The 14604-nt window shown below is 38.1% G+C and overlaps 1 protein-coding gene across 3 annotated transcripts in view; it reads left to right on the top strand.

Moving 5' to 3' along the window:
- PASD1 (PAS domain containing repressor 1) overlaps window positions 1-14604 on the top strand; it is a 124235-nt gene that overhangs the window by 96180 nt on the left and 13451 nt on the right. For all 3 annotated transcript variants that reach the window (XM_075184263.1, XM_075184262.1, XM_075184264.1), the window contains exons 12-16: window positions 1796-1943; window positions 7414-7495; window positions 10364-10487; window positions 11819-11925; window positions 14066-14155. In XM_075184263.1, the coding sequence (XP_075040364.1) occupies window positions 1796-1943; window positions 7414-7495; window positions 10364-10487; window positions 11819-11925; window positions 14066-14155 (551 nt within the window). The remainder of the gene's footprint in view (window positions 1-1795; window positions 1944-7413; window positions 7496-10363; window positions 10488-11818; window positions 11926-14065; window positions 14156-14604) is intronic.

Below are 14604 nucleotides of genomic sequence, written 5' to 3' on the forward strand. Positions count from 1 at the left end.
AACTATTTATATAGCGCCTCTAATTCCGCAGCGCTTGACAGAGAACTCACAGGCCGAGAGAGACTAAGGGCTATTATAGCAGCCAATTAACCTACCACTATGTTTTTGGAGTGTGGGAGGAAACCCACACATACAGGGAGAACATACAAACTTCTCACTGATAAGGCCATGGTCGGGAATTGAACTCATGACCCCAGTACTGTGAGGCAGAAGTGCTAACCACTGAGCCACTGCACTGGCCTATATTAGTAATTGAAAGGTGTCATAATGAGCTAAACAATGTGTTATATTCTGGTAGGCTACAGGCCAGTATTTATTCTCCTACATGTTGAGAGCTTCTAGTCTAAAATAAACTGAAGGAAAATCACAGGAAAGTTTTACGTTTTAGCTGGAGACCGGTGTCAGCCGTCCAGTGTTTGAAGCATCCTGTTCTGTTTAACGTCTTCTGACAATAAACGTGATGACGGTACCAAAGCTCTGTCCATAAAGGATCATATATAATTTTTCTACTAATGAGCTCTGCACGCAACTTTCACATATAACCAAAGGCTCATGACTTCCATGGTTTGTAAAACATGGAGTGATGGCGACAAAAATAATAATAATAATAACTGTATCTGTTCGGAGGCCATTTGGCTTATTGTTACTTATGTACTTTGTGTGATACAGTACAATAATTTCTACATACGCTTAGTAGCAGAAAGTGCCCACTTTTCATGAATTTGCTCATTTTTATTAAAATCACATCTATTTGAGCAACAAGATGGCAGTAGTGAGAGAGAAGGTGAGCTGAATGCAGATCAGGCACACTTTTGTGCCTCGTATTACACCCATAGTTTATTTTGCGGGATGGGTTACGGTGGCACAGTTACTAACACTGCTGCCTCACATTGTTAGTACATACTTGCCAACTCTCCCGGAATGTCCGGGAGACTCCCGCATTTTGCGAGAGTCTCACGGACTCCCGGGAGAGTGTGGCAATCTCCTGTATCTACCCACTTCACTAGGAAGGGCCCACTTCCTAGCGAAGTGGGCAGAATTAGATCGCAAACGCCGCGATTCCCGGTAAATCGCAGTGTTTGGCCCCGCCCCCCCCACTGTTAAATGACGCGTTCGCATCATTACATCACAGGGGCGGGTCCAAAATGACGTGCATTTTGGAGCCTCGCCCCCATCACGCCCACCTACCCTGCAGGCTCCCGGAAACCTACTTACTAAAGTTGGTAAGTATGCGTTAGTACCATGGGTTGTATTTTGACTAGGGTGAAATATCTTTATTCTCCCCTTGTTTGTATAAGTTTCCTGTCACTGTCCAAAAACATATTGGTAGGTTAACTGGCTTCTGACAAAATGATATCCTAAATTGTTCTCTGTAAAGTGATAGGTTGGCGCTATATAAATAAATGATAATCATTTAAATGCCATTAAAGGGCATTGCTCTTTTCATCATGTTAATAATAAGATCTAAAACGAGCACAGTGATATTATTAATCATTCATTATTGTTATTACTTTGATGCTTAACATATTACAGGAATAGCCAAAATACGGTTTTCCATCTGTACTGAAACTACAGCCGCCAACATTCCTGGTGAGCCAATAACATAGGATATTGATAAATGTGGGCCAAGAGCAGAAGACTGCATAAACGCCTGCGTTCTAGCAGTGCTATTGTGTTGCTATTATTTTTCCAGCTTTTTTTCTGTTTTTTTATTATGTTTTTACTGAGTTTCTTGGCCACTGTATTCGTAAAGTGTCTGACATTGATTATTTTGTTTTCTTTTATTGGAAACCAGTGATGCAATACGGGAAAGGAAAATCCTGTTACTACAGGTTCTTAACCAAAGGCCAACAGTGGATCTGGCTGCAGACTCACTACTACATCACCTACCACCAGTGGAACTCCAAGCCGGAGTTCATTGTTTGCACACACACTGTTGTTAGGTAAGAAATTATATATTTTTTATAATATACATATTTTGTTGGGTTTTAAACCAGGAATTTAGCATATTAGTTATAGGTCAAAGCAGAACACAATATAATGCCAAAATTCTGCAGCTGTTTGGCACCACATTCTTACTGAGTTCAGTTTAATATGATTGTTGGAACCTCGCGGTATAAATGTTAGACATAAAACTTTGTCATGTGTTTGCATTTTAATAAATATGTTTGAGAATGCTGTACAATGCTTTCTTATGCTAATTACCATTTAACTTTAACCAGCTCAAGGGGCCTGATTCATTAGTGATCTTATCTTGTGCAAAAGTTAAGATGCTTATTTTAAGAAGAAACGGGGAGATAAGAGTGAAGTTAAGATGGATTTTCATCTTTACTTAAGAAATTCTTCACTCACGCAGTGGATTTTGCTTCTCATCTCCCTTTTCTGGGCATGCACAGAGTGGATTTGCTTTAGATAAGCAAAAAACGGCAGATAAGATCACTAATGAATCAGGCCCAGCATCCTTAAAAGAGACCTTTGTAAGTTTAAAATGTAACGCATGATTCTGATCACTTTAAATTATAGCAAAAGTTCTCAGACTTTTATCCACATAAGTGTCTTTAACATTGACCTCGAACAATTCAAATGCTATCTTTTAAACTGTGCAGCCATCCCTATACACAGATGGAATAAGATAGCTTAGGTGACAAGGTCCAGCACCTCCTGAAGAAAGGAGATCCGCGCTCTTCCTGCCTATTCTATAATATAATAACGGAAGTGTGGTGCGGTCGGAAAGGTGTGACGTGGTAAACATGCCAACAGACAGGCATTCGATCACCTCATGTACTCAAATAAATCTTCCTTCATGTTAAAGTGAGAAAAATAGCATCTTTCACACTGTCAGCTTTTAGTGACTCTGGGATGATGTCTTTCAAAAGTGGACAGTAATGTGTTATATAGAATAAAAACAAAGGCAATTCTATGGTATGGAAAGGATTTGATCCATTTTTTGAAAGTGTAGTAGAATAAGGCTGCAAAATACCATGTTTTTATATATTGATCCAACTGTGAGTGGTATTCAGAGTTCAGTCAATAATGGTCCTATATGGACGCAATCAGTGAACAACTTCTGCATTTTTTTTCCCCCACTGGTTTCTATTAATGGATATCAAGATAAAAGGGTGCAGAAAAAAATACATTGTAAAATAGGGAGGACAAAAATAGGAAAATCAGACACATCACATAAACATGTAAAAACAAGAAGTTGCTGGACATCATGTAATTGATGACAGTCCAGAGTCAGAACTGAATTATGTTGTAAGTAAACAGAAATGTTATGATATTGAAGAAAATATAATATAACACAGTCCTATCTCTACTTTTCTAAATATAGCTTTGAGTGCCACTTTTAACACCAGGGGGTAAATGTATGAACATGCGGGTTCTTCAACACCCGCGTGTTCAGCGTGTTCGGCGATTAAATTTCAAGCGGCGCTGCATTGTAAAGGGAAACTTCCCTTTACAATGCAGCGCCGCTTGAAATTTAATCGCCGAACACGCGGGTGTTGAAGAACCCGCATGTTCATACATTTACCCCCGGATATGCGTTTGTTTGTTTTTTTTGGGTTTTTTGTGTGTTAAAAACAAGAACTGCTGTCATTACATTCTCATTCTTTAACCCAGTCCTTTTAATATCATTTGCATAGACACATTAGCTGGAAGATTGCAGAAAAGGGAAGACTCAAAGCAGACATCAATTAAAGTTTCTGGTGCACTATTGAATAAGAATGATATTCACCATGGTGATAGGATCACTTTAAAGGATAACTGCACCTAAACATTTTTTTCCCCCTAAGATCCCCCTCCCCAAACTAGCAAAGCTGTGGGAGATTCAATGTCAGCTTTTCATATTTGTCAGTTTGTAACTCAGGTGGTGATTGGCCAGAGCCAGAACTCTGTGTAATCATTGATGGCATTAGAAAACAGCAAAGCTCATTTTTTATCCCACCACCTTCTGCCGATTTATCAATGCAGGGATAAGGAGGGCGGGGGTGGGTTGTCGTCAAGAGCTTTGGGGATCCTTGAAATGAGCTACCCGAGAATTTAGTTGGAGGAAGAAGTGCTTTTAAATTAAAATTAATTTTTAGGTTGAGTTCAGAGGGACAATGGATTATTCTCACCACTTTTGTTTCTTAAATCCCATTAGATTAATATCTCACATATAAACATTCACTTCTATAGTTATGTTTTAGTTTAGTTGTAACTGTCTGTATTATTATTATTATTATTATTATTGATTATGGCCCTAGTAATATTTGAATCCATCCAGCAGATATTCAATTATGTAACAAGCTTCCTATGTTCATTATGTATCTATGCATATGTAGATAAAATGATCAGTGTGCTTTAAATGCAGGAAATAGCTCCCTCTTCTGGCATTTCCTTTACAAATTAACTGTTCATAGAAGAGAGTTTGGTAGCAACGTCCATGTTTCTGGGGTTTTGTGAGACTATATTGCAGTTAGCATTAGGCATACTTTATTTGTAACCTTTGATCACAAGAGAGCATTTTAATGTGATGAATATGTAGAGTGTTCCTTTTCACAGATAACAGGTAACAATACTGTTAGAAGAATCAGTTAGTGTACTATAAACATTGAATGTAGTGCTTTAAAAGAAACAACTATAATGAATAATAATATTAATAATAATACAGTACTTAGCTGCATTTCTATGGCTAGTGATGAATGAAGAATGTAAACTGCAAGAAGGCATCAGAATTTTTGTGTCAGCTTCTTGTAGCGTGAATCACTCTGTGGTGGCCATTTACCAAGTGATAAACGACCTCTCCTCAGTGTCAAAAGAGCCTTGTACCCAGCCTCGGACTGGCCCGCCGGACAGCCGGTCAATCCACCGGTAGGCCCAGCGGGGTTGAAGCTCCGCCCCCTCCGTTGTTAGGGCGGAGCTTGATGTTGAACTTTGTTTAGATGGCGGCGGCGGTCACATCTCCTGTAACCACACTACCGCGCAGATGCAGAGAGCCCAGGCGCGGTAGTGTGTTTTTCAGCAGTTTGAGCAGGGGAGGAGGACGTCCTGATATCAACATACTGATCCAAGGTCAGTTTGGTCATCATAGGTTCATGCAACACTGGACGCAATAGACCACGCCCCCTCTGACGCTGCAGAGTTTCCCCGGGTTATCTGAAGCCCAGCCAGTTTGATCGTGGCTGGGATACAGAAGCTGGATACTGCCGTTTGATCGAGGAAACATATGGACTGAAAGATACCTTTTTAACATACAAAATGTGAGTGTTTTTAACCCCATGTTTTAACTTAATAAATAGAGAACGTAAAACACCATGAGATCTTTCTCTGTTCTCTCCCTGGTCTCCCATATGTGCACTCTGGTGAGGAGAAGAAACAGGTTTAGAGGGGAGTAAAAGTACATCGTGGTGGTGCTTTTTGAAGCAAGAGGACACATTATTCAAATACTGTATGGAATAGAAAAGGTCACATTGATGTAAGTTTACCATCTGGGACATCGGTATAGGTGGAACTAGAAGACCAACATCCTTTAATGACTTTGGGACCGTTTTCCCCTTGACTTATTCATTGACCCAATCCTTGTGTTTCTTTACCCTTCCCCCATTTGCGCCCGTCCTTTGATATTTATATTCTCTTTCATACAACACTGGCAGCATACCAGCATATATGGAATAAATGTGACAGGCTTTGGATGGGCTGTATTCTGTTCATTTTTTTGTTTTTTAAAATTTCCCTTCTCAACAAGCATTCATTGGTGAAGTACGCAACCGTAGTAGCACTGATGCTGTGTGTATGGTCTTTGACGAGTGGCATATTCTGTAAGAGTCCTTAAAAAATAATTATAACAAAGAGTCATTTTAATAATCAGACTGTGTATACAAGATCTGGCAAATGAAGGGTGCTTTTCATGTAGTCTAGTATTCCAATTGCATCCAGTTGAAAATATAATCATTCAGGGTTGTATAATATGTTGGTCTATATTGTATGTTAGTGTAGAAAGGCACATGCATAGGAGAACATAATTATATTTATATATTTTTCCTTTTGCCTATTGTGCATTCTTTTTGATGGTTGTCCTGTTTAGAATTTAGGGGTGATATAGTGAAAGTATTATAGGCATATATCAACCGTATTTAAAATGAAATTAGATGGATTTCACTGAGATTAGTTGAGAATTACAATCACTTGTTTTTTTATGAATTGACTTTTATTCCAGGACATGTCACAGCAACAACAGGTTGGTAACCATTGTACTAAAAAATTAATTGTGCAGTTTATGTCTTCTAATTGATGATGTTATTATTTGGTTTGTGTAGCCCTTGTAATGGCTTTTAATAAGCTCAATACATGATGGGCAATAACAACATATGAGGCGAGGGTTGGAGGTAACCAAATGATGCACTTATCATAAGTAACTGTCTTGGTGCATTAGGAGACGACAGGAGCTGGTACTGGAGTTTCTTCCAAACCACAAGTGTTTTATTAATGGGTCCCATGTAGTTCCCTACCAGTAGAATGGGCAGGGTCTAATGCAAAAGGTGCACATTTAAAATAGTGCTATAAGTTGTCCTCCATAGCCTGACCACACCCCCTTTACTGGCCACACCCACTCCTAAAGTTGGCCACACCCCAATATAGTGGGCCCCTATCACTGAATTCCCCCGGTGGGCCCTTCATGCCCCAGTCCGACACTGCTTGTACCCACTGCGCTCCTCAATTTGTGCAAGTGCAACTAGGTTTCTGCCTAGACATATACATTTATGTAGCAAGATAGCCGGGTTTGTGGGAAGCAGCAGTTTGCACAGGCAGAGGGGAGGAGTTTGGCACTAGTGATGAATGGAATAGGCACATTGATGCACCTCATTGTTGCAGAACAGAAACAAGATTTCATCTGAGCCATTTCCAGTCTTGCACTAGTGCAGCGCTGGTGGACTTCAGATCTCATGTTGCACTTTGGCGAAAAGCATATTTCTAGGCGACCAATGTCATAAACAGTTCAACACACACATAAATTCACGCATTGAATATTGGGAGGCGGGGCTCAATCGTGTCATTGAGCCCCGCCTCCCAATATTCAATACGTGAGGTTCACCTACGCTTCCCAGAGATTCCAGGAGAGTAGTCAAGTATGCAGTTCTGATGTCCCCTCACAATCTCTGATTAATTTAAGCCATAGACAAGGCTAATCAGAGTATTAGTTTAGGTGAAAATAGTTTCTTTTACTGAAAAGGGTGGTACTAAAGTGCTAGTGGAATCCCTTTAAAACATATTCTATTTAACATTATGGTATGACTAGCTATTTTATGATTATCTGGATAAAGTCAACTCCTGGATATATCACCCTACCCGTAACATATCAGTGAAGTCACTACTGAGACACATCTAGATCATATGTCATGCTTCATGTATTCTTCCTGTGTTATGTTACAGCTATGCTGAAGTGCGAGCAGAGAGGAGGAGAGACTTGGGGCTTGAGGAGTCAGCTATAGAACTTGGAGACCCATCATTAAAGGTACACTACATCTACAGGAATTATTATGACCAGTTTCTCCAAAAAATACATTATTAGATCATTTGCAATAGACAAAAAGTGACATACCACTGTGCACCTGTAACCTATACTTGCCTACTTTCTCAGAGTTTCGATGGAGGTGACACATTGACACAATTTTGCGTCATTAAACCCCACCCCCTTTGGGCATTTCCTAGCAGGGGGCAGGACACAATAGCATCACCATGCCCCCTCCTACCTCCTGCCACGTGACCTCTCCTCCGGGATCACCCGGAGGACAGTTTTAAAAAGTTGACAAGTATGCTGTAACCCCTTCTACACACACCACACATATTTTGACAATGTTTATTTGAGCATATGGTCACTAGCCACTAGCTAAACCCTGCAGTCCAGCGTCTGGCAAACCTCTGACGAATTTCAAAAATGTTCTAAAGCATAGCAAACAAAACAGAAATCTTATTGGCTACAATGAATCTGCAAATGTATTTCTTTCCGAAGTCCAGTAATAGGCACTAAGTTGCCAATGACTACAAGTACTTGTACCTGTTATTTTCTCCTTTCCATTCAAGTAATTATGTTGCAAACATATTACATGTAATGACAATAAGGGACCCAAATACACTTACAATCTAAGAAATGTTATAATATTAAAAGACTGTGGGCAAACGGGTGCAAAGTGGAATTGAAAGCTCTTAATTGGGCTTTCAGATCCACTAATATGTATAAAAAGAAAAAGTGTAAAAAAATAGAACACATTTCTTAACAAATATATGAAAAAACTTTAGGCATTAAAAAATTATTTATTCACGAAATAAACTTTTTTTTCAAATCTGTTATTGCTATTATATTGTTATTATCATCCTGAGATGCTGAGATGGTGATAACAGAATAGATATGGCAGCGATACAAGTACCGTCAAGCTTCTTGTTACATAGGCTTATCTATATGAAAGTGTTGTTGTTTGGGGGTAAGCAGCTGATGTATAGGGCAGAACAGAATAAAAGGTCTATAGCCAAGGAAAAACAGGAGTTTTCATTGGCCATAGGGCTTTTCCCCTCATGATAAATTGACCCCTGAGTCTGTATAGGAGTTATTAATGGTTCATTCTTTAAATGGTCTCAGGCTATAAGTGTTGTACCCAGGGATCTGTCTAGGGACCAGTGCTGATTCATTTGTTTATAAATGATGTAAACATTGTAATTAGTGCTTTCTCTGTGTTTGAGGATGACACAATTATGTAGTGTAATAGAGTTAATACAAGATGTATTATTCTTACAAAGGGACCTAGACAAATTGGGCATCGACATGGCAGAATAAGTTCAATGTACATAAATGTTCTGTAATGTTATGCATGCAGCTTAGGTAGAACAGTAATGGGTGAATTCATGATGGAGAAAGACCTAGGTATATCTTAGCAATAGCATGCAATACCAATCTGTTGCATCAAGAGCAAGCTCGATATTTTTTATGTCCTAAAATGGGTATAAACTCAAGTAATATTTCACCTCTTTAAAATGCACTAGTGAGGCATCACCTTAAATCTATTTTGTGGGCTTCAGTCCACTAAAAGAATGTCTTGGAACTGAAAAGAGTACAGAGATGGGCATCTAAATTAAATCCAGGCATGGAAGATTTCAGTTATAAGTAAAGACTGTCTGAGTAAGATTTATTTACACCAAAGAATAGAATATTAAGGAGGAATATGATCACAGTGTGAGGATACATTAATGGCCAATACCAGAAATTCTGTGGCAAGCTGCTCAGTTTAAGGTCCCCAAAGAGCACACATAAAATAAATATTGAATTAATGTCCTGTGTTAATAATATAGGGCCTGATTCATTAAGGATCTTAAATGAAGAGGATCCTTATTTCAGTCTCCTGGACAAAACCATGTTCCATTGCAAGGGGTGCAAATGAGTGTTCTGCTTTGCACATAAGTTAAATACTGACTGTTTTTTTATGTAGCACACAAATATCAACTTTAAATTTCAGTGTACAAATAAGCTATCGAGTATTTGTGTGTTACATGAAAAAACATGTGCAAAACAGAACACTCATTTGCACCCCTTGCAATGGAACATGGTTTTGTCCAGGAGACTGAAATAAGAATCCTCTTCATTTAAGATCCTTAATGAATCAGGCCCAAATTCATTATTAATAAAACAGTAAAAAAAAATATTTTTTTTCTGTCCATGAGATACATTTATTAGGATGGTGTTAATGTCTACTGAACATAAAATAATTTTTTTAGGTTGCTCGTGATTGCACACACATGTTATAGCATGCGAGACAGCATATGCATACAAGACTGTCATCACTAGTGATCAGGACTTAGACTAGCCCTGTAGCTGGAGCAAGAGATACGGCACAAAAACAAGTAACTTTGAGACGCTCAGAGCTGGATTCTGCCGTGGCTGCGTGGGTTTGAGGTTTCCACGACCCTACTGTAAATTAACTAGGCAAAACGCCCGTTCCTTGCCCCGTTCACTCCGTGAAATCATAGGCTATAGCAAGTGTTTGAAGATGCAGCGGACAAGGCTGCCTTCATGGACGTATCTCCCGATTCTGGGCATGCTCAAAGTAATTTTACACTCAAATTCGGCAGATATGTGTCTTGATGAATCAGGCCCAGTAGGTTCATACAGGGAATTTTTGGATTCACAGAAAGGAATTTTTTTCCCATCTTAAGGACACATTAAATTATGTTTTATATGGGATTTTTTTTTTGGCCTTCTACTGAATTAACTAGGGTTTTTGAATATGAAAGTTTAAACTTACTGGACATTTTTTTAAAACCTAACCAATTATGTAATTTGTACTGTTTATCTGCATTGGAAAACTAATGAGATTGTCTTCTCTTATTTCAGAACCAAAATACTTATTTAGATATTAGACATTGCACAAATAAAGAGGAGCCAATCAGGGAAGGAATGTCTGTGTCGTCACATAGCTCCCGCATATCATCTCACACAGCCCTCTCAGACTCTGCTTGTATGTATACAATTTGCCTTTATAAAACACATTTTGTTCTTGAAACACCAGAGTAATTCCAAATGTGTACTTGGTTACGTCTTTTTCATCATCCGGCCTGTTTGCCTTGCCCTGTCCTCTTTATTCTGATCGGCTCATTTCCATCCTAACCATTTTCCTCATCGCTATGGGATGTGCATTTTGTTTTCCAACTAGACTCCTCTAGACTTTACACTTATATTATCCCTTATTTTTTGACACTTCTTTTTTCAGTGTTGTGTCCTTTCCCTGATGCATTTTTTTATCATACTTCTTCTTATTAGATATTTCTCCTCCAGTCTGCTCCCAGTTCCCTTCCTCTCTGCATCTTCACATCTCCTTCCCTTATTTTCATCCTCTATTCTTTCTCGTTTCCTTGAACATTTTTTCTTTTGTCATGTTCGCATGCCTTTCATTTCTTCATGATGGCTTTAACCTTGCTTTCTTTTCTCTATTAATTTCTGCATCTTAACTGCTCCCCTTCCTGCTTCAATCTATTATTACATTTTCCTTCCAAACACCATATTGTTGTTTTGTGTCACAAAATGTTAGATGGATTTTATAGTCAATACAAAATTAACTATTAAATGTTTTTATTATATTTCATGCTTTTGTTGGGTCAAAGTTGTATAATGCAGGGGCAAACGCAGGGTTTGTAAAGGGGGGTTTCCACACTACGCTGCCAGTGGGCGTGACCAGCGTGCATGGGGGTGTGGCTATAATTTTAGACAGTGCTTGGGTGCTCTCCAACTCTTGCTATCCCCATAATATACATGGGCAATGCTGCGTGCACTACTGTTAGGTGCATGCAGCTCTCTTTTTTCTAAGAAGCGGGGGCAGGGTCCAGCCACCTCAATTATACAGTGCCCCAGGCTTGGAGGGGTTTCCAGGCACTAGGAAACCCCCCTTGGTTTGCCTATGTAATGCATCATCATAGGCAAGCGCGGGAGGGTCGGAGGGACAAGTGCCCAGAATCCATCCCTTAGACCAGACCTAAGGAGTAAAATAAAGAAATATACAGACTGATATTTATTATACAGATAAAAACAGACAGATAATTTGAGCGCTGTACAAGCAGTTTTTTTGCAGAGCTGGGTAAATATATACTGTTTATAGCATTTATACAATATCTATATATATATATATATATATATATATATATATATATATATATATATTGAGTATTTTGGTAAAGGGAAGGTTGTAATCCCCCATGGCAGAATCATGCACTTGTACTTGTTCATAGTTTTCAATAATCTTGATTGATTGTTTGTACAATATCTCTAATGTTACCTTACCTGTATGTGTTCTAGCAACAACATCTATGAGGCATACTGAAGCCAGTACACCTTCTAGACACTCAATGTCCTTAAGCCAACAGGATGTACCACAAATAAGAATGCCATCCAATGCAAACCAGGTATTTACATGTGTGATTATAATTATATTAATATACTGGTGTTATTTGTTACCTAAGCTGTCAAAGAAATTGAGAAAAGAAGGGTTCTTGCCAGCAAGGCACCTGCTCAAACAAGTAATAACACATTAACTTTCTTAAATGTAACTGCTATACTCTCAGTTATTATACTCAAAATACAGTATATCTAAATGTTAAACATATTTGAAGGATAATGAACACCCTAATATAGCTTATATGGTTATTGAAAGTCAAAGATATGTGCCCATACAAAGGCAAAAAGCAAGGTAGCAATTCATTATAAAAGTATAATATAAAAATAACATTTACTTAAGAAGCATTGTTTAAGTGAATCTAATTTACAGTATATATAGCATGGTGTCTACTCTTTGGAAATGTTTGGGAGTTGGAGTTGTTCACATAAGGGCATGTCTTTTAGTAAAAGACTGAAAAACATTTTCAAAAAAACAGAAATAGTAAAACTTTGCATGCTAGAATGTTTTGCATTTTCATAGATGACCTTTAGGGGGAGATTCAATTCTCTGTGTTGTTCTTTAGAACAATGCGGGGTGCGCAACATTACTGTTACTACGGTAATTTCAACGCTGAATTTTGCTCGCAGTTCCCTGAGCCGCGAGCAGAAAACCGTGTTAAAATCACTATACTAACGGTAATAATGCGCACGGAATTGAATCTACCCCTTAGAGTGCACTGTGGAAATGAGAGTTACATTGGCGATAAGGAAGGAGATGATTATTATATACATATCCTGCTATCTCCCTGTTTCTGGATAAGTAAAATTCAGCAGAATGTCCGTCTGTCAGTGAAACACAATGCGATATTAGGAGGATTTCAGGGATTAGCTGACATTATAAGTTTATATTTTCGTTATTGGCATGGTTTTTCTTAATAGAAAACTGGAAAATAATGCAAACCCTGAGGTTTGAGTCCATACATCTAAACACAACCACCAGTTTCAAATAGATAATGATTCAGTGAAGAAATAACCAGCATACATAACAGACAAAGACAGAATAATCAAGGCTGGGAATAGGAGAGAAGACAAACAGACAGGCATGCACATAGTTAGCAGGGCGTTTACAACAGGCTGGAAATAAATAGAGAGTCTATTCCACATTAGCACAGTTCTATCATTAAGACAGTGAGTCCTCTGCTGGAGAAGGTTTGCCATACCCAAATAATTGCCAACTAGTGGCAGAAGAGCAGAATGCAGGGTTCCTTACAGTTATACAGTTAATGACTTTACATACACTATTGGTCTAGATAGGTATAGCAAAGCAATGAAGTGAGTGCATATATTTAGTATAATTAGTTATGGGTAAGTATTTGAATCAGCTTCATCTGCCTAAATATAAAATTACAGCATGAAACTACTCTGTATGAAAACTTTACATTGCCAATGGCCATACTTTAAATGCCCCTTCAAATAGTGTTATATAAAACAGGCATAGCATTTATTTTGTGTCGTGTAAATGCCAATGAACAAGAGTCACACAACAGGGTTGATGAACTGGTATATCATGTGCTTATTAACACGCACAGGACACAATAAACTAGTACATTATTTTGGGAAATTAATCTCTGCCTTTGACAAGTGTAACAGAATGTGCTTCACTCTTGAACATTAGTCAAGAGATTTAACATTTTTGCTATGCAGAATTCAGTTTGCTAAGATCTATGCTGTGCCTGTGCTTTGGCAGCTTATATGGTGATATGAGAACAACACTTTATGAGCCATATTGGCAATAGGAATTCATGTATCTTGTTTATGAAGAATCTAAACTTAATATAAGTAAATATCCTACATATTTGCATGTTTGCCAGATGTTTTCTGAAAAATCAAATTTTTACAACTTTGCTTAGTTGCAAATTACTGAGCTACATTGATAGATAGTTTTTATTCAAGCAGAATGGTCTGTTGTTGTATTTTTATGATTAAATATAAATCAACTGTATGTCATAAACAATGGTGGTGTGAGAAACAAAGGAGAACCCAGCCAAAATAACATTGATGCACTTGTACTATTTAACTGTTTTTAACCAGCTGTTTGAACTTTCCATTTTCTGCTCTATACTATAGATGTATGTTAAAGTTAATAACTTACTGTTTGTTTTTCCATAGTCTGTAGTTCCTCCGCAAGCTCCACCTGAACATCTAGCTCCTCAGCATCATGTTGCTCAACCAACAGTTTCAACACAACAAGCTATCTTGGTAAATTTTGTGTTAAAAATAACCAATTATTTGGGATGATTCTACACACTTTACTAACTACGGTAATATCTAAAATGATACAACTGTCCAACAAAGCCTTTCATTCTCACACCCATCTGCTTCTGTCTTTGTTAACATCCCTCCAAACACCATCATCACTAAACTCACACACTGATATCTCCCCTTACAAAGACATTGTAAGCATATCACTCACAAACTATGTGTACATTAAATACATATCACATCTAGGACCCAATTATAGTCTCTGTTTTTTAACCAAAAATTCTTAACTCACTTGTCTTGTTTTTCAATCCCGATGCTCGCAAGCAAGATAAGTGGTGATATGTTCCTATAACTGTTTTCTTCACTTGGTACCCAAAATTAAATAAGGGCCTAATTGTCTGGCCTAAGCAAATTCCATGTCGCATGTGTGTCCGAGTTTTTCATTT

The sequence above is a fragment of the Mixophyes fleayi genome, chromosome 9 (genome assembly GCF_038048845.1).
Source record: "Mixophyes fleayi isolate aMixFle1 chromosome 9, aMixFle1.hap1, whole genome shotgun sequence".
Taxonomy (NCBI): domain Eukaryota; kingdom Metazoa; phylum Chordata; class Amphibia; order Anura; family Limnodynastidae; genus Mixophyes; species Mixophyes fleayi.